Genomic DNA, 20,414 nt, shown 5'->3' with positions numbered 1-20,414 from the left:
AACTTCCAGGTATGTACTTTTGGCAGCTACCATCATCCCCTCAGCAACGGAAGGCCAAGAAGTCGGAAGTGCGCTTTCTGACCTGAGAATAGTCAATGAAGTATAGTATTTAGCACAGCGTATTTTCTTCCCTAATGAGAAAGGAGAGATCCGTGGAATCAAACAGACCTTCCAGCGATAACCTTTCCATGTTGAGCGTATTGATTCTCTCTCCGAGTGAAATTACCTGCCAGTGGAGAACAAGACAAGTCTTTGCATGAAATGCTCTTGTGGAAGCTGGATTGCCAAATAATAAAGCATCAAATGGTAGAAACATGCACTGAAGTTTGAAGAGATACTCAGTGCACAAAGTAGACTGTGAAAGACTTTGGGGAAATCATGCAATCACCGAGAGACTAATTGATGACAATCCCCAAATTTATGTTTGCCAGAAAAGAGAGACGGTCATGACATTGTAAAGTGAGTGGTTTCGGACGTGCGACGGCAGTTTCAGAAAACATGCAACAAAAAACTTGAGAAATCAGAAGGTATCCCAGCTATAACCTTTTGTTTATTAAAGAATTGATGAAAATGAAAACAACGTATCTCACAGCATGTGTGATAATATTTCCATACGTATGTGATAATGGATCAACGTTTCCTAGAGATGAAATAAAAGGTTCTAAATTTGACAAAAGCAAACAAGGAAAATTATATCGTAGAAAAGCCCGGGTGACGGAAGTGAGGGCCTGTCTCAAGAAGAAACATCGGAGACGTTCAAAAGCAGGGAGCGAAACAGAGGATAGCATAGCATTTTTAATACTGGCCCTTGTTTCTGTGGGAAAAGGCAAAAATAAGCCCTGTGTATCCTGGATTCTCGCATCGATTGTTCAGGATCGGAGATGTTGCCTCCATTTCCAGTTACGCATTGTATGGTGGAATTGCAGTTAGCACATCTGGTGCCAAAATTGTAATGCTGACGAAAGTGGACATGTTCGCTGAAGTAAGAGGGACAGAATTTGGGTGTGTCTTCCGGCTGTCTGGCTTACCAGGAATGAAGATCCTGGCTCTAGGGATTTTCCCAACATGTCTTAGCCAGTAAGGAACAGGGCAGAATTGAGGCCCGGCGCCAGGGCCTCTAGGTGTAAAGAAACAGCCCTGGCTTCAGGGCCCATGAAATTCGGATGATTTGAAGGAGGATGATGGAATGAGAGGACTGTGACCTTTGGCCCCGTTTCTTTCCCTTGCCTTTCATGGGCCAGGGGTGCTCCATCAGAAGGCTTCCTGTGCCGGATGTAAAGTATCCTGGGGGAAGAAAAGAGCACTGCTTCGAAAGATGCTCCACAGGGAGAAAGGAGCCACCACTTTCAGGAGAATGATCCCCAGAAGCATGAGCAATGCAGATGCCGAGGCTTCACACAAGACCCTGGAGGGTCTTATTCCTGCAGCCGGGACCTGGGCATCGGTGTGCTTTAATGCTCATAACCGACTTTGAGGGGAGCCCCATCGATAAGCTGTCTGCCAGTCATGCTCATCAAACTGTAGTTTTCACACACGTCACACGGAGACCCTGTTCGTATGCACATTTGGGGGCTTGAGCAGGGTTGTGCCCAAGATTCTGTGGTTCTACGGAGCCCTGAGTTGTGCCCTGGGCAGCTTTCCTCTGGGGTTGGTCAACTTTGATCACTGTACCTGACGAGAAAGGGACCATGAAATCTAATCGGCAAATAGAGAAAAGGAAGAGGCCATTTCCCACAATCATTTCCACAGAAACACCACGTCGGATAAACAAGTCTGACTGCAGGACAGGGACTGTGCTTCAGAGATGCAGCTTTCGCAGCTGGACCAATGACCCAGAAATTCCCCAAATGCCATTTTTAAACACACCAAATGAGATTAATTTCAGGGCTTTCTGAATTTATGTCAGTTGAATACACACCCTCCTGTGTTTGCTTTCCTTCAGTATCAATACAACTTAATTCCAGATGCCTTACATGCCAGTGGGAAAATTTTCCGTTTCGACTCATGGGAAGTGGGCACCGTGAAACCGTGAAAGTCGGTCTGTCTGTTTCCGGCGTTATGTGGGTTCCAGCAAAAGCACAAGTCCCAGGGCGCCTGAGGTCCATTCAGGAACCAATGTAGAAACGGCGAGCCCGGGTAAGAAAGAAGAGCACCGTTCTTATCTTCCAAATGCATTCCAGTTTCCACTATTCAAGGTGGCGAGAATGATCCACGGATGTCCCACATGAGCCAAATTTCACCTTCTCATGCCGACCAACAACTGACGAATGAAACACACCCCAAGAGAAAATACGAAACCGAGTCTCCTGCAATTACCTCACACGCAAACCTACACGTCGGTAGGTCATATTCAGAAATACACACTGAATGTCATCTATCATGAATACAAACACTCAGACAGTCCCTCCAGAGTTTCGGAAGGCTCACGACCCGAAAACTTGATGTTTCCCTTATGCGGGCTCATCCTGAGATGTAGCCATCACTATCCAGTTGTCCCTGTTGTCGAGACAGAAACTTGGGCTCCTCATTAGTTTATGTAGGATTGACGGTGTTCGTGTTTGTGTGGGTGTGTGTGTGTTTGCGTGCGCGCTTCTGGGTGTAGTAGTGTGTGTTTGTGTGTGTGTGTGTGTGTGTGTTTGTGTGCGCCCCTACGTGTGGGTCGGTACTTCCACTGAGATCACTGGCACAGAAGCAGAGCCCTCTTGCTGTGTTTGTTCTTCCCTTTGGATCTCCTGGTTCTCCCCTGCAGGGAAGCGAGTGTGCCAGTTTTCATGGACTCCTGATCTGTCGGGGTCGTCGAAGAGAGGTTTAGCAGGGAGCTTTGCTGTTCAGGATGATGGTTCTTCATCCCACACTTGTATTTTGATTGGTGAATCACAAGTACGTTGGGAGGCAGGGTACCTTCGACTTTTCTGACGTTGAACTCAGGCTTCGTTTTGTTTTGCTCTTGAAGGAATTTCCAGTGGTCTAAGGTGCTTTCCTGAGTGGCTCTTTCCACCAAGTGCTCGTCCAACTCGGGTGCCTGCAGGCAGGGGTGGTCTCTCTTGAGCTCTCCTTGCGTTGCTCGCCTGTCTGTGTCTTCAGCGCCAAGGGCTCTTGGTTCCCTGCCTCTTGACGCACTCTCACTGTGTCTTTCCCATTCACTCTTCTGGATGTAAAAGAGGACATAGGCCTGTTGACTCAGGACAGAAGTGATGCTAGAGGCGGTGACCTCGGCATCATCCATTTTATACCACTGGCCTTCTTAAGCTTTGACATAAGAGAAGTAATGTCCGTTGTGACAACTCCACCCAGCGTGGACCAGCACAGCATAGAGGACATAGACAAGAGGTCCTGTGTTCTGCTGAGACATGTATGGCTGCATGTCAAGGCACTCAGTATATTGCACATTCTTGGCAAGTTTGTTGCCTGTGACATCGGAGAATCTCTTCAATACAAGGATGAGGACCTTGGCAGAAGTGTGTAAAGTTAACGTCTTGGAGGCCGGCGCCCTCTGGAGACAAAGACCACAATGATAGGCATTCTCTCCATTGAGTTCTTCGGGCTTCACCAACTGTTCCAAAGCTTGCTGGACACTCTGAGCTGCCTGGATATCCAGGGCGATGTCCAGGTAAGGGTCAAAAGTGTCTGAAATGCCGTGGCAGTGGAGACACTTGATTTGAGATCTCCAGTAGCCTCCAAATATTTGGTGGATGAGGGTGGTGTCCTTAGAGTGATGCTCTACCTGCTTGTGCCCGGGAAGGCATGCCTTTTCCATAGCATCCACAGTGAACATGAGAAATTCATGGGCATCTTCCTGCTTGCCTCTATGGAAGCCAGCAGCCAATGCCTGTGAGGGCTGGATGACATGGCCAGGAATGTGGAGGGCCCGTGTGATGTGAGCTTGCATAGTACAGAGCATGCAGCCCTTGTGACGATGACACGTTTGAGAGTGCTCCCGGGACAGCATGTAGTTGGCAAGGGGCGGTGTGTATGTCAGGCACTGCAGGGAAGCGTTCACGTAGCAGGTATTTCCCACATTCTGGAGCCCAGCCCCCACCGCAGCAGGTCTCCTGCTACTCAGAGGAAGCTTCTCCCTGGGAGCAAGCTGTCTTGCCACAGGAGCCAAATCATCACAGAGGTCGACACGGGTCTCAGATGAGAGTGGTGACTTCTCAGGGAGAGAAGTCCGCTGGATTTCAGCAAAAGCTGCATCTGGCCGAGAAGATGTGAGTTTTGAAAAGTGGTTGAACTGCCACTCACCTCCCAAGTAGAGTGAGTCGTCCTCCATGTCGACTGGAACAAGGATCACAAGGTTTTTCTGCTGGGACCGCAGGTTGCAGAAAGACGCTATCTCTTCCGAGAGAGTCTTCAAATGACGAGCTCTCTGGCCGCATCAGCCCTTCTAGAACTCACCCCCACCAACCGCGAACACCCCACCCACTCATCAGGTGCGCCATAAACCAATCAAATATCAGCACTCCATTCAGGAATGAGTCACAGGGTGTGTCCCCTTGCATCGATGGGAATTCAACAGACACAGCCCACATCCTGACTTCCAGAACACCTGAATCAAATTACTCCTCAAGATGATAGGCACATATAATATGAAGCTTTGAAGAATAGATGTTCCCCATCAGACTTGTAACACTGGTGCCTGTACCCCTGTCTTCTTTTCAATCTTTTTTGTTTTTGTGTTTTGTTTTGTTTTAAAAAATGTAGTGAAATACACACCTTTTAATTGGACCATATTTACTCTATCTCGATGTAGGTCTCAGTGTCATCAAGGAGATTCTCCTTGATATGCAGTCATGGCCATGATCCATCTTCAGAGCTTCTCGTTCTTCCCCACGGTAGGTCTGTCATCAGAGAACCCTGACCACACCCTCTTGTGTTTTTTCCTCCAGGAGGCGCTTGGGAAACCACGGTGAATTGGACCGCACTGGGAAACACAGATGAAGAAAGTCAACACCGCTTTGTCCTTCAGTGCCTGGCTCCTTTTTCAGCTCGTCTTGCGACTCCAGGCATTGGAGCCAAGGGAGGGGCACGCCGCCTTTACCCTGTGCTTCCCAGGGTCTTGTCCCCTAAATCCTCACTGCAGCTCTCTGCCATAGTCTCTGATACTGCTTTACATGTGGGAAACTGAGGCTCAGAGGGTTTCACAGCAGGGCAGGGAGCCCAGATGTGAATCTCTAGATACCAAGCTTTCTAATTTTTCAGCAGTTTCCAGGCGTCTTTTTTTTTTTCTTGTTTCTTCATTGGTGTCTTTTTTTTTTTTTTTTTTTTTTTGAGACAAACTCTCTGTCCCCCAGGCTGGGGTACAGTGGTGTGATCTCAGCTCAGTGCAACCTCTGCGTCTCACATTCAAGCAATTCTTATGCCTCAGCCTCCCGAGTAGCTGGGACTATAGGTGCCCACCACACCCAGCTTATTTTTGTATTTTTAGAAGAAAAAGGGTTTCACCACGTTGGCCAGGCTGGTCTTGAGCTCCTGACCTCAGGTGATCCACCTGCCTTGGCCTCCCAATATGCTGGAATTATTGATATGAGCCATTGTGCCCGGTCATGTCATTGGTGCCTTAACTAAGCCTCTTTTACTTTTTCAAACGGAAGAGCTCCTGTCCCTCAGTTACTGCTGCTGAGCCCTTTCAAGGTGAGTCAGTGAGGAGGGGGAAAAGCGGAAGCGGTGTGGGAAGATGCGGGGTCTGGGCCAGCTGCTGGTCCTGCTCTCCTCCCTCCTTTGGCCTCTAGGCTCCCAGGAGTGGTTTGGAACCTGCGCCATGTGCTCTGGAGGCTGTGGCAGGGCCGGCGCCGCTTGGAACCCGCACCATGTGCTCTGGAGGCTGTGGCAGGGCAGGGGCAGCTTGGAACCTGCGCCATGTGCTCTGGGGGCTGTGGCAGGGAAGGGGTGTCCTCGTGTCCCCTGCGCACAACACAGACAGAAGGCTGGGTCCACCCAGTGGGCTGTCGCGTGCCAGGCCAGTGCTTACCCCGCCATGTTTGCAGCCCGAGGCCAGCTGGCTGCAGGTGCAGGGCTATGGGTCAAGGGTCAGGGTGCACACATCCCTGCAGATCTCGGGGCTCCTGGGTTGCTTCTGGAAGGGCCCGGATGAGGCCTGACTGGAGCTGCCGAGGGGTGGAGCTTCTGGGAAAAGGATCCCTCCTAGGGGGAGTGTCTTGGGCCTTGGGCCACGTGGCAGGGACAGAGACGGGTCCATGGCAGTGTCTGCTCTTCTCTGTGAAGGCAAAGGGCCTCTGAGGGAGTATTTCAGCCGCCTCATCCACCAGAAGCATTTCCAGCACATCCAGGTCTGCACCCCTGGCTGGAGGCCGAGGATTACCCCCTGCTTCTAGGTGAGAGGCCAGCAGGAAGCTCAGGGAGGAGGCGGGGCCTTAAGCAGGGGGAACAGCGGTGGACAGGATGTACTTTTTCTGAAAAGGTGGCTCTGGAGGCCACTTGGGGACAGGACCTGGGCTCTGTCTGAACTCCCTGGAGGAGGCTACTTCCTGGTGTGCCAGCCCCTCCCTGCCAGGTGGCCCCAGAGGCCCTTTACCAAGGGGTTTGAGGAGGCCACGTCCTTTCAGTCTGCCACGTCCTCCATTCAATCCTCTTCCTTCCTGCAGGAGGGCTGGGCCTGGGGTTGGGGCCACTGTTGCCCAGGTGTGGGAGGGCAGTGGCTTTGGGAGGTACAGGGACGATGTGACAAACAGCGTCGCCTCTCCCAGTGAGATGGTTCTCCTTTGCCACCGTCTCTTTCACCGTTGATTTCTCCAAGTGGGGAGTCGTGGCTTGGTCCTGATGCGTCTCTAGATCCGCATCTTCTAGCTTCGAGTGGGCAGAGCAGTTGGAGTCTAAGGGCCTTTTCCTGGCAGGATTCTCCAGCTAGTCTTTGTTTTAGACAGTCTTGCTCCGTTGCCTAGGCTGGAGTGCACGATCTCAGTTCATGCAACCTCCGCCTCCTGGGTTCAAGCGATTCACCCACCACAGCCTCCCAAATAGATTACAGGATTACAGGAGCCCGCCACAACAGCTGGCTTATTTTTGTATTTTTAGCAAAGACAGGGTTTCACCATGTTGACCAGGCTGGTCTTGAACTTCTGACCTCAAGTGATCCTCTCGCCTTGTCCTCCCTAAGTGCTGGGATTCCAGGCCTGACCCATCATGCCTGGCCCCAACTAGTCTTTAGAAACGTTAAGCTATTTGGCTTTATTTTCACACTGACAGCTGGTTTGTGGTGAGTGTGATGTGGTTTATTATTATTATTATTATTATTATTATTTTGAGAGGGAGTTTCGCTCTTGTAGCCCAGGCTGGAGTGCAATGGCGTGATCTTGGCTCACTGCAACCTCTGCCTTCCCGGGTTCAAGCGATTCTCCTGCCTCAGCCTCCTGAGTAGCTGGGATTACAGGCACCTGCCACGAATTAGCTTCGCTAATTTTGTATTTTTTTTTTAGTAGAGATGGGGTTTCACCATGTTGGCCAGGCTGGTCTTGAACTACTGACCTCAGGTGATCCACCCGCCTTGGCCTCCCAAAATGCTGGAATTACAGGCGGGAGGTGAACTTGGGAGGTGGAGGTTGCAGGGAGCTGAGATTGTGCCATTGCACTCCAGCCTGGGTGACAGAGTGAGACTCTGTCTCAAAACAAAACAAAACAACAACAAAGAAAACCAAATTGTGATTACGTAGAAAAAGTGTCAACTTACATTTTCAGATGTCCCAGCCAGGCCGTGTGGCTGCTTGGCCAGCTTAAGCCACTTGTGCTTGGGGCTGTTGGGGGCCTTATCCAATTTTCACTCCCCTCGGGGGATGTTGTCTCACTGCGCTGGGAGGATTTGGTTCCCAGGGCAGAGACCAGCGCTCTGACCCACCCCTCTTGCCTAGCAGGGTTGGTGGACCTGGGTGTCTCTCTGGACACATCCTCCAGTGGCCTGGACCTGCCCATGAAGGTGGTGGACATGTTCAGGTGCTGTTTGCCTGCGTGTGCCGTGAACTTCAAGTGGTAGGAGCAGAACCCGAATCTTTCTGGGGATAGCTTCACAGATCCACCGCTGAGGGGGAAGCAGTGCAGAGCGAGCTGCCCACAGTGAGGCCCTGTCCCTCGGTCAGTCCAGCACACACTGGAGGCCACGAGGAGGAGCCCTGCGGTTACCGTGGCTGGGCTAAGCCTCACTGAAGTAGGTGCTTCCATTTAGAGCTCATGTTATATTTAGGTTGGTACAAAAGTAATCACGGTTTTTGCCATTAAAAATGGCAATTACTTTTGCACCAACCCAATATGAAAAAAAAAAAAAAGCACCTTAAATACAAGAACTCCACTCGGGGCTTTTGCTCCTAGAGTAGAATTGGCGGGAATTGCCTGCAGGCTTACATAGTTTTCTTTGTTTTTCTCTCCCACCATGTCCCTTTTGGCCAAGCTCACATGGTGGGTTTGAATCAGTTAAATGAGTGTCATACTGTGGCCTCACTCCACCCAGCATAGATGGGTGTTTGGAAGGGTGGCGTTAGAGGAGATTCTGGAAGCAGTAGCCCCAACACAAGTTGAGCCCTTGGCCCCTGCTCAGGAGCCGGCTCCTGGATGGGATTCAGGGATGCGAGCCCCTCGTGTGAGCTGAGCTCAGGGAATGTCGGGATCAAATCTGGTGTCCTAGAAAAGTCATCTTTTATGTGCTGAACCAGTCCCCAGGTGGTTGCCTTTACTTGTTCCATGGCCGTGGAATTAAGAAAAACATGCAAAAATAATTCTTCAGTACTTGAAAAGCATCCAGCACAGAAGGTACAAACCTTCCTTAAGGCTCCCTCCTCAAATCGGTTTGGTCATTTTGATGTGTACCCCCCCAGGCCTTTATACCCTTCAGATGCCAAATCTAAGAACCAGCTCCCAGAAACCACACACCCCGTTCCAACCCCCAGCCTGGCTTGAGCGTGGGGTGGGTGGGAGCCCAGCTGGGCGCCCCAGGGGTCTGGTGTTTTCTCCAGGCAGCTCTCAGGCTCCCTTGGTTCTCTCTGCAGTTTACATGAGCTGGTGAAACATGAAGAAAATGGCCTGGTCTTTGAGGACTCAGAGGAACTGGCAGCTCAGCTGCAGGTAGCCATGTCTGCCACCACGCCAGGGTGGGCAGGGTTCTAGAGACTGGCATCGAGCCATGCTCCCTGATCCCTGCTTCCCACAGCCAGGGTGGGACCATGGGGGGTCTGGTGGAAAAGCTAGGGAGGGAGCAGAAGTCACAGAGGCTTCCTACTCTGCTGTCCCGTTTCGGTACAGTAGGCTCGGGAAAGTTAGGACACACCCCCACCTGCCCTCTGAATTTATGGAGCTGACACTCCACAAATGATGCTGGAGCCGGGTGGGCAGGGCTGCAGTTTAGGAAGTGATCAGGATCAGGTAGGTGCGTGGGCAAAGGGAACTTCTGGGACCAGCCTTGAAAAATGGGTGGAATTCTGCAAATGTTACTTGTTTCTTATTGCAAAAAGTAATACATCATTCTTGTCAACAGAATGATTGGGAGGATTTTCAGTAAAGGTCCAGTTCGGAAGTCATTTAGACAGGGTCCCCCAGTCTCTGTCAGAACCATGGTACTCTGTTGTGGTGTGAAAGTAGCCACAGATCATCTGTAGATTAAGGGGTGTGGCTTTGTTCCAATAAAGCTTTATTTACAAACACAGGCTGTGGGCTGGATTTGGCCTGCAGGCTGTAGTTGTGATCCTTGATTCAGACAGTTTAGCAAGGCTGAAAAGAACACCCACACCCCCTTGTTACCCACAGATGGGTGGGACTGTGTTGGCCAGAGGCCAAGAGGAGGGTGCTCACAGGGGAACGTACAGCATGTAGAGGCCGGAAGGTGCTCCAGCACACCAAGTGTGGGAAAGTGGGACATACGGGGAAGTTTCCAGAAAGCATGATGTCAAGTTGGAGGCGGAGCGCTGCTGGGTTGTGGAGGGTCTCAAGTCCACGTGAGGGAGTTAGGGACTTGGGAGGTGTTGTTGTTGGGTCGGGGACCTGGGGTCAGCCAGGTGGTGAACTGGGATGGGTTGGGGACAGGCAATGAGGTAAGCTCTGCTCTTTAGCATTTTGCAGATGCTTTTCTCAAACTTTCCTGATCCTGCAGGCAAGCTAAACCAGTTCTGGAAGAACCTGCGGGAGCCTCAGCAGCTCTGATGGGATGAGAGCTGGGTGCAGACTGTGCTCCCTTTGGTTATGGACCCATAACTCCTGGGCCAGAGGCTAAAACCCCAGGGCCCCTGCTGTCTTTCCCGCAACTTCTTTTCGGAGTCTCAGGGCAAACCCTTTTGAGCAGCGCCTCCCAGTGGCCAGAAGCTGAAATGACGGCTGTGGTGCCACCTGGTGAATGACCCGGGAAGCTGTGGTTGGCCCTGATTTCTTCTTTGGAGTCTCCGAAATGCTTCCTGTCTTCTTCTGTTCTTCATGCCCCATGTCCCTGCTAGCGTATTACTGTTCTGTGACTTCCCTGTGACCTCTGCAGTACTCCTCATCCTGCATTTGGTCTCCAGGTTTCACCTTTCTGCCGTGTTCCTAACACTGATTCCTGTCTTGAAAAAAGCACCTGCTGCACCATAAGCCCTGGGATGTGGCAGCTGCAGCGGGCTTGGCTTTGTGAGGAACCGAGTGTGTCCAGGGATGTGGCAGCTGCAGCGGGCTTGGCTTTGTGAAGAACCGAGTGTGTCCAGGGATGTGGCAGCTGCAGCGGTCTTGGCTTTGTGAGGAACCGAGTGTGTCCAGGGATGTGGCAGCTGCAGCGGGCTTGGCTTTGTGAGGAACCGAGTGTGTCCAGGGATGTGGCAGCTGCAGCGGGCTTGGCTTTGTGAGGAACCGAGTGTGTCCACGTTGGGGAAACGTCATCCTTGATACACACGTTTTTATTTGCAGAAAGAAAATGCTATTTTTGGAGTCAGAATTTTCATGTCTGATTTATGGTGATTTTCTTAAGAACCAGAACTGCTGGCAGAAAGGGGGCACCCACAAGCTTAGACAGCTGATGTCTTATTAGAGGGCAGTTTGTGGTTCCTGATTTGGAATTTAACATTCTCCAAACATTCCAGTCCAGTGAAAGTTTTATCCACTTTCACATATAAAAATTCTTCCCACGAGAGTGACTTGATTCTCACAATCCCGTTGGAGTCGTGTGTGAGTCCCACAGTGTGAGGTTCAGCATTGCCATCTCCAAGTGCTCTCCATAGGGAAACAGTTTCTGGTCATGATGAGCTTCCGCTTCCTATCTGATCCCAGCCCGGCCTGGAAACAAAGCACGTGTTTGAGGATGGCGGTGTTTGGGGACAGGACATGAGCGTTTTGTGTGGGGCTGCTAGGACAGGCCTGGCGGGGTGGGGGTTGTCTAAGTCAGTTTACTTGTTTCACAGGTTCCCAGGCCCACCCACTTACCTAGAATTGGCCTCCAGGATGGGATCAGAAATCTGGTTTTGCATAGAAATGGCTAGCAGCAGGCACCATGCCACTGTCCTCTCTCTGCCTGTGTCTGCCCCAGCACTTGGCACAGCAGGACAGAAGCAGAGATCTGAACCCACATCTACCTGGCTGCTCCGTCGACTCACTCTTCACAAAGCTTAGAAAGTGGCAAAGTGGCAGGGCACAGACAGACTCTGTCTCAAAAAAAAAAAAAAAAAAGGTTGGTTGGGGCTTATACTATGTGTGCTGCTTGGCACTGTTTTTTTCACTTACAAGATATTGCAGGGTTTTTCTTCACGTAAGTATCTGAAGAAAGACTTCCTTTTGTTTTTTTCTTTTGTTTTGTTTTGTTTTTCTTTTTTTTTTTTTTTTTTTTTTTTTTGCTTTTTTGCTTTTTTGAGACAGGGTCTTGCTCTGTTGCCCACGCTGGAGTGCAGTGGTGAGATCAGGGCTCACTGTAGCCTCTACCTCGTGGGCTCAAGCCATCCTCCCACCTCAGCCTCCCGAGTAGCTGGGACTACAGGTGTGTGCAACCACATCTGGCTAGTTTCTGTATGTTTTGTGAAGATGGGGTCCCACTATGTGGCCCAGGTTGGTCTTGAACACTTGGGGTCAAGTAGTCCTGCTTTAGCCTCCTAAAGTGCTGGGATGACAGGCCTGAGCCCCGCGCCCGGCCAGACTCCTGTGCGAGGTTGTGCGGGACTCTGTCGTGGAACCCAGTATGCCTTCGTGTGCTGGCTTGTTTGTTGACTCTGTAGTTAACGGGCTGCCCCACGTGGACAGGCACTGCCTGCAGTGAAGGCTGCAGGCAGATGCTGCTGCGGGTGCATCTGTGCACATGGCTGCCGGGAGGGGCTGTGCTCAGGGGGAGCTGACACAGAGGCTGTTGGCAATGGTGGGGCTTGGGTGTAGTGTGGAGGCATGAGAGCCAGGTGGTCGGGCTGCAGTCTGCGGGAGCTCGGGAGTCACTTGGCCTCTGTGTGTCCTAGTGTCTTTGTCGGTGAGATGGGACAATGACAGCACACCCTCACAGGTGCTGGGGGCTGACAAATGTCAGGTCTGAGGACAGTGGCTGGCCCACTACGGGGCCAGTTTCCCTTCTCTATAGTCACCCTGCTCGTCTTCCATCAACTGGATGCTCAGGACAGTGGCGTGGTGGATCCGCCTGTACAGCCTGTGCTCCAGCATCCTGAAGGCCACAGCTGTGTCCAGCCCTGACCCCGACTGCCCCTCCCACCACCTCCATTTTATAGATGAGAAAACCAAGGCCCAAGGGCTTAGGGAACCCTGCTCTGAAGCACATAGTAGGGCTGCTGGGCTCAGACCCTCCCTCCCTGTGCTGAGCTGCCGTCCTCCTGCCGCAAGCCCCCCACGCCCCGAGCCCACCCTGCTCACCGGCCTCTGCCGGAGTTCCCCGCATGGTGTGGGAGTGTGGAGCATCCTAGCTTTTCCCCGGCACCCAGTTCTTTCACTTCCACTGGAGTCCTGCAGGGACAGCTCAGGGACCATGTAGGCCCGGGTGGGCGTGGGGGTTCGCCTAGCTCGGTGGTGAACAGCTGGCGCGTCTCTGGGTTGCGGACGGTAAAGGCCACGTAGACCTCAGGAGCCCGCTTGTGCTCCTGGCAGGCAGCCAGCCTCCGCAGGACCCAGACCAGCGACACGATGGCTTCTGGGCAATACAGCACGTCTACGGTGAAAGCTTCAGGTTACTGAAAGGGACAAGTGGAAAGTTCCAGTTCATGCTGACATCAGCAGCAGGGCGAAGCCAGAGAGGCAGCGTTCATATGAGACTATTAGATACCATTTGACCATTTGGGCCATTAGATGGAAAGGCAATTACTTGGGTGAAAAAGGAGAACCCTTAGAGAAAGCTGCAAAAGACCGAAGCAAAAGAAAAAAATCTCCAGACTCACTGGTGTTCCTTAAAAAACCAGCTCTGGTTCTCGGCCTCTCTAGAGGGCTTTGAATGACAGAAAGCCTGACCCTGCCGTGAACTTCGTGTTTCAGGTGTCTGCCGATTGGTCTGCTGGCTTGCAGGGGTGGGCCTGTGTCCCTGGCCACCGCTGGACCTGTGGTTTTCAGGGCTGGGACCCAGGACCACAGGCAGAGCTCTGCTCCACCAGAGAGGGGACTGAGTGTGCTGGCAGGGGCGAGGGGTTTTCGGTGGCCCAGCCAAACACCACCTTCTCTCAAGGGCCCTGTCCTCATCCCAGAAGTGGTTGTTTTCCTCCTGTGGTCTCTGAAGGACACAGGGCATGGCTCTGGGACAGAGCCATGTGGTGACGACTGTAACGGGAGTGTGCCTGTCTCCAACAAGAGGGCTGTGGCTTGAAGGCCACCTTAAGAGGCACCCCTGTCCTTTGATGTCACCCTGGAGGCCCAGAGTAACTCTTCTGGAAGCCCCATCACGTCCATGCCCGACGGCGTCCATTGTTCCCTTTTCCCAGAGCCAAGAGCTGGGTAGAGCTGCAAGGACACGGCCTGCACAGGATGCCTGGGGCTGGGCATTACCTGCTGCAATGACAACATCTGGCTGGAAGGCAGAGAGCTGATGGACCGTCGCTACGTCCCGGTCCAGCTGGGCCACTGTCACCCTGGGGCTGTCTAAGTTGGCAGTGATGTCTGCCTCTAATGAGAGGCCATTGAGAGGGACATTCCCTCTGAGCTGCTCGAGGACCCGGCTGTGAGGGTCGCTGAAGATGTATGCCCGGGGGCGGCACGTCTTGCAGATGGCAAGGCCTGTGAGGCCTGCACCACTGCCAAGCTCTAGGACAGTTCTGGCGGGAGGAGACGGGACCGTGTCTTCGACTGCACCAGGGTAAGCCTGCCTCGGTGCCCTGCCCTGTGCCCCGAGGTCACCTGTTAGTGAAGGCTGCCAGGTTCTCTATGGCGCATTCTGCAAAGTAGAGGGCAGCGCGACATTTGACCAGACCTGTGGTACCGTGGGAGATGACGGCTGTGCTCTCGGAGAGTGTGACCGAGCCTCCCGAGGTCTGCACCAAGAGAGGACGAGAGAGTCAGTCCAGCGACCAGAAGGCAAGTGGCTTAGAAGACAAGTAGCCATCTACCACATGGCTGTATAAACCATGACAGGACCAATCGCCACTCAGCAATGAGAAGCAGCTAACTGTTGACATAACAACAGCTTGCACGGGCCTCAAAGGTGTCAAGTGGCATGAAAGACACTCATCTCAGGCCACACAGGATTCCATTCATCAAACATTCCTGAGACAACGGAATTCTGGCGATGGAGCCCAGGTCAGTGGTGGCCAGGGGCCAAGTGTGGCTATCAAGGGGTGGCTGCCTTGTGATGATCCAATATGCTATGTTTTTTCTTTGTGGCTTTCTGTATCTATGTTTTATCTTATTTTCTTTTGAGCTCTGTCACCCAGGCTGGAGTCAGTGGCATGATCCTGGCTCACTGCAACCTCTGCCTAATGGGTTCAAGCAATTCTCCTGCCTCACCTGCCCAAGTAGCTGTGACTACAGGCGTGTGCCACCATGTCTGGCTAATTTTTGTACTTTTTTTTGAGACACAGATTCGCTCTCGTTGCCAAGGCCAGAGTGCAATAGCGCGATCTCGGCTCACTACAACCTCCACCTCCCGGGTTCAAGAGATTCTCCTGCCTCAGCCTCCCGAGTAGCTGGGATTACAGGCGCCCACTACCACACCCCACTAATTTTTGTATTTTTAGTAAAGATGGCGTTTCACCATGTTGGCCAAGCTGGTCTCAAACTCCTGACCTCAGGTGATCCCCTCGCCTCAGCCTCCCAAAGTGCTGGGATTACAGACATGAGCCACCACGCCTGGCCTAATTTTTGTATTTTTAGTAGAGACAGAGTTTCACCATATTGGCCAGGCTGGTCTCGAACTCCTGACCTCAGATCCACCTGCCTTGGCCTCCCAAAGTGCTGGGATTACAGGCTCGACCCACCATGTCCAGCCCTGTCAAGTATTCTTTGAGGACTGGGCACCAGGTCCTTGTGAAGCAGGTAGTGTGTGTCACCTATTGGACAAATGCCCAACAACCCCATGAGACATGTTGTTGTTGTTGAAGTGCTTGATTTACAGACAGGGAAACTGAGGCTAAAGAAGGTTCATGGACCTCATGTCTAAGACTGCAGAATGGGTGAGTCAGGATTTGAACCCACACCCACGTTTACACTTTGTCTGTGCAGGAAGGGTATCTGGGCTGTGAGGGGGAGGAGGGTGTCCTTCTCATACCAGCAAATAGCTCCGGTGGCCCTGGGTGGACTCCTTGGCCATCAGAGTCTCTGCCAGCGCCTCGTACAGCTCATCCAAAGGCTCCGTGTGGACAGCCTCGTGCTGGGGGCAGACAGAGTGAGAGTTTGTTTGCTTTCCTTCTAATCTGTAAAAATGGTCAGATGATTTTCACCAAGTTCGGAGGGGAGATTTGGGATGGAATGGTGTAATATCGGCCAGCTGGTATATAAAATATTCACTTCATTGGGCGTGGTGGTGTGTGTCGAATAGTTCCAGCTACTCTAGAGGCTGACGTGAGAGGACTGCTTGAGCCCAGGAGTTCAAGGACAGCCTGGGCAACAGAGATTTTGTCTCTAAAAAAAAATAATTCCACTTGGTAGGGAAACCTGGACGGGAGGGCCTTCAACAAAAGGTGTTGAGAGGGTAGGGTTAGGTGTAGTCTAGGGCAGGAGACAAGGATTCCGTGAGAGGTGCCACATGACCATGACAGAGAGCTCTGTGTTTGGATCAAACACAGAGAGGAGGAAAACAGAAGGTGCTTTTAAGTGAGCCCAGGCAGAACTGTGAGGGCGGCCCATGCTGCAGGCTGTGGCTGTCAGCAGGCTGCTTCTCCACAGCTGGCCCCGTCCTAGGATTCACAGGGCAGCAGCAGGGTACACTGGGTGACTGCTGCCCTCTCCTGGTGGCACAGGGCAGACCTGCTGGTGACCACAGATGCACCCTTTTGGGGAGGACTAGGGAGAAAACAGATATTGGAGAAGCAGGGGATTGTTTATTTGCTAAAAGTGTGGCCCTTTCACTCAGCAGGTCTGCTACTGCCTACTAAGGAATGGCCTCTCGACATCCTCATGTCACACCCTGCATGTTCAGGCCCATCTTTAAAATCCATCCTAGGCAAGGTGCAGTGGCTCATGCCTGTAATCCCAGCACTTTGGGAGGCCGAGGCAGGTGGATCACCTGAGGTCAGGAGTTCGAGACCAGCCTGGCCAACATGGTGAAACTCTGTCTCTACTAAAAATACAAAAATTAGCCAGGCATGGTGGTGTGTGCCTGTAGTCCCAGCTTCTTAGAAGGCTAGACATGAGAGTTGCTTGAACCCAGGAGGCAGAGGTTTCAGGGAGCCGAGATTGTGCCACAGTAATCCAGCCTGGGCACCACAGTGAGACTGTCTCAGAAAAGAAATTAAATAAGTAAAAAATAAAATCCATCCTGTATCAGTCAGGAAAGAGCTCATTCCAGCAGGATCAATGCAGAGAATTCACCAGAGGAACTAGTTCCGAAGGTATGGCAAGAGCTAAATCTTCCAACAGGGGCCCGTGGGGCAACCCAGAGACGGACAAGAGCAGGAAACTCCAAACCCTTCGGCGGGCAGGACAGAGGGTGAGGGTGAGGGTTCCAGTGCTGTGGGCTGGACCAGCCTGGTAGGAATGAGAATCCACATGCTAGGAGCTGGGGCTCCAGAGAAGCAGCTGCTGTGGAAACCCCAGGAGGCAGAGTGAGGGAGAGACGCTGGCCTCCCCTTCTTCCCGCCCTGCCCTGTCTCCCATGGGTCACACTCAGCTGCAGCCAGTTGACTGGGGAGGCCCCTGCCATGCTGGGGTTTGCAAAGCAGGCCTAGGGCCTGGAAGGACGGGGTCTGCAGCACGCCAGTGGCTATGCTGCCCGGCTACTGGGTGGACACTGCCCATAACTGACCTTTTTGATGAGTTCTGAGAGAAAGCACCGGGCATACTTGACTGACGGCGGGTGCTTCACACACACAGGATGCTTCACAGTCTACGGCAAAGGACAGAACGTTGGTTGCTCGAGAGCCCGTCGTATGTCTCCTATGAGCTTCAAGCCAACACAGCAGAGGGCAAACTCCAGGCTACCCAATCCCTCAGCAAAGATGCAGATGGACACAGCGTTCTGGCCCCACGCATCTCAAGTTCATCTTAAGATATAAGCCGTTTCCTAAAAATGCTTCCACTGCAGTGGCACAGGCTATGGCAGCATTTCTAATGCCCATTCTGAGCAGGAACACAGGGCATGTGGGCCCAAACCACCTCCCTCCCAGGGGAGCCAGTGTGAACCAGGGTTTGCAGTAAGGACAGTCGCCAATTGTCTGGCTTTACGGAAGAGGCGGGAAGGCCCACTCAGCAACTGCTCTCTTGGATCGTGTGTCCCTGGGGACAGGATGGAGGGGAGGGGACGCTCAGGGTGACTCCAGCTAAAGCCGAGAGAAGCCAAGTGCAGGATGAGCAAGTTCCAGGCAGTGAAAACAGCCTGTGCAAGCTCTGAGGTGGCCACGGGCTGGCACTTGGAAAGGAGGGCAGAGGGACTGGTGCAGCAGGAGCGGGGACGGTGGGAAAACAGGACCCTGGAGGGAGAGGGAGGAGACAGTCCTCAGCGCCTGCTGGCTGGGATGCAGATTCTGCCCAAGGGCAGCAAAGTACCCCAGGCAATACACAGGCTCTTCATGCTGGTGCTGGTTTTTCATTTTTTCTGACACAGAGTCTCGCTCTGTTGCCCAGGCTGGAGTGCAGTGGCCCGATCTTGTCTCACTGCAGCCTCTGCCTCCTGGGTTCAAGCGATTCTCCTGCCTCAGCCTCCTGAGTAGCTGGGACTATAGGCGTGCACCACCACGCCCAGCTAATTTTTTTATTTTTAGTAGAGATGGGTTTTTGCCATGTTGGCTAGGCTGGTCTTGAACTCCTGACCTTAGGTGATCCATCCACCTCAGCCTCCCAAAGACCTGGGATTACAGGTGTGAGCCAGTGCACCAGCCTTGTGCTGGGTTTCAAAGCAGCTCTCCCTACATCTCATGCTTCACCACCTACGAGAGTGAGGCTCAGGGTGAAACTCAGAGCAGGGTGCGAGATAACTTCAGGTATCTCCATGCTCGAAGCTCTGACCTACTGTATTGCCCCAAAAGTCTTCCCTGCTGTGGCTGCATCTTTTCCACGTGGATAATCTTGGTTCACCTCTAGCACAGGAATTCTTCCCCGGGGCTCCTAGGATGGGCTGGTGGGTGGGGGTGGAGGATGTCTGCCTCCCCTGAGTTTGTATGGAAAATGTATTCTTCTGGTGCACTTCTTTCTGGGAGGGAGTCTATTGCTTTGTCTTTTCAGAAGGGCTCATGGCCCTTTGAAGGTGAAGACCCAGGATGCAGGGTGATCTGCACTTGGCCCTCAAGGCCAAGGTCATCCTGTGGCTGGGTCGGGTGGTGATCCTGGCTCTCACCTGCATGCAGATGCACTTGAGTCCAAACCCCACCCTGGGCAAAGCAAGGGCCCATTTAGGTCTAGAAGAGACAGGAGTGGGCAGGACAGGCCTCATGAATGCAAAAAAGAAAGTCTCTGAGCATCTACCAAATGCTAGAAGCTGTTTTGCACCTGTCATCTCTGTTTTTGCTGTGGATAGTTTAAAAAACATTCCCTAGATTCCCCCCCTCTTGCAGATTTTTGTATATTCTGATGTCTTTGTCTAAGTCTTAGATAGAAAACTAAAGCGCAGGAGCTGTCGGAGGTGCTGACACCCACCTGCAGTGCTGACTCAATGGTTTTGTTCTTTGAAGAGGGGTGTTTTTAAAGGGTACAAGCACACCTGTGCTTTTTCTCTCAGGTCTTCTGGAGAGATTCAGCAGTTAGGGTCATGAGTCCCAGGGACTCTGGGATTCTTACCTTCTGCAAAATATCCCGCAGCAGCTCAGAATCTGATGAGTCTCTTAACTTTGCTTCTGAGCTGTGTGTGTGGAGGGGAGAGAGAGAAATCTCAAGGGTGCATTCACAGGAACATTAAAACACGCAATAGAATGTGTTGGCAAAGCTCTATGTGATCCCTTTCTGGGGACGTGGAGCCAGTTGGAAGTGGAAGCCACAGCGGCTGAAAGCCTGACCTTCGGATGTCGCAGGGTGCACCTGGATGAATCACAGGAAGAAGGCTGACTCTTGGCCGCATTAGTCCTGGCTATTTAGCTGCCACCCTGGTCATGGGCCAGCTCCCTGGTTGCACTGGTCAGCCAGGAATTACCAGGGCAGCCATGGCACCAAGATTTGATGGGCTTGCCATCTGAGTTTAAGTGGAAATGCAGAATGTGCCCATACCAGCCTGGGTTACATTGTCCTCTTACAGGGGCCTCAAGCCCAGCAGCGAACTTTGGCTCCCGAGTTAGGCAGACTGTCCCGGCTGGTATGTGACACACGGCGAGGCACTTCATTGCTTGAGAGCTCCTTCTATGCCATAAAAGGCCCTACAAGACCTGGTCCTAATCCCTGTCTCTGGCCTGTTCTCCCTCACCCCTGGCCCACCCTGCTCACTCCACTCCAGCCACACTGGCTGCCTTGCTGTTGTTCCTCAACCACAGCTGGCTTGTTTCCACCACAGGGCCTTTGCATATCCTGTTCCCCAAACCCTTCCCATGGCTGGCTGCTTCACCACTCAGGCCCCAGTTCAAATGCCACCTCTTTGGGGAAGGCTTCCCTGATTCCCTGACTTTGGTGACTCTTCTCCCCAGTTGCTCCATTCACCATTTCCCTGTTTTCTTGGCTTTAAAGCCACTCTCATCTAGTCTTTTCTTGTTTATTCATTTATTTGTTTATTCTCTGGCTCTCCCATGCAAGCAGAGCTTCATCTATCATGGGTACTGCTGATCCATGGTGCCTGGCTCACGGAAGGCATTTCTTAAACATTTTGAGACTGAAAAAACACTAGCTAACACCGACATGCATTTACCATGAGCCAGGCACTGATCCACAGGCTTTTGTACTCAACGCTGACAACAACTCTAAGAGGTAGGTATCATTAT

General features: G+C 52.3%; 1 protein-coding gene across 1 annotated transcript; it reads right to left on the bottom strand.

Moving 5' to 3' along the window:
• Positions 1-12,794: 12,794 nt before the first annotated feature.
• On the bottom strand, positions 12,795-19,398 carry LOC134809852 (protein-lysine N-methyltransferase EEF2KMT-like; the record flags this gene model as incomplete). Its single annotated transcript, XM_063809303.1, has 6 exons — positions 12,795-13,090; positions 13,915-14,180; positions 14,263-14,396; positions 15,629-15,730; positions 17,324-17,404; positions 19,291-19,398. Coding segments are annotated over 6 exons (987 nt in total), but the record flags the coding sequence as incomplete, so codon positions are not given.
• Positions 19,399-20,414: the final 1,016 nt, after the last annotated feature.

Source organism: Pan troglodytes, chromosome 3 (assembly GCF_028858775.2).
Source record: "Pan troglodytes isolate AG18354 chromosome 3, NHGRI_mPanTro3-v2.0_pri, whole genome shotgun sequence".
Taxonomy (NCBI): Eukaryota; Metazoa; Chordata; class Mammalia; order Primates; family Hominidae; genus Pan; species Pan troglodytes.
This window is presented reverse-complemented; position numbering and strand designations above follow the sequence as displayed.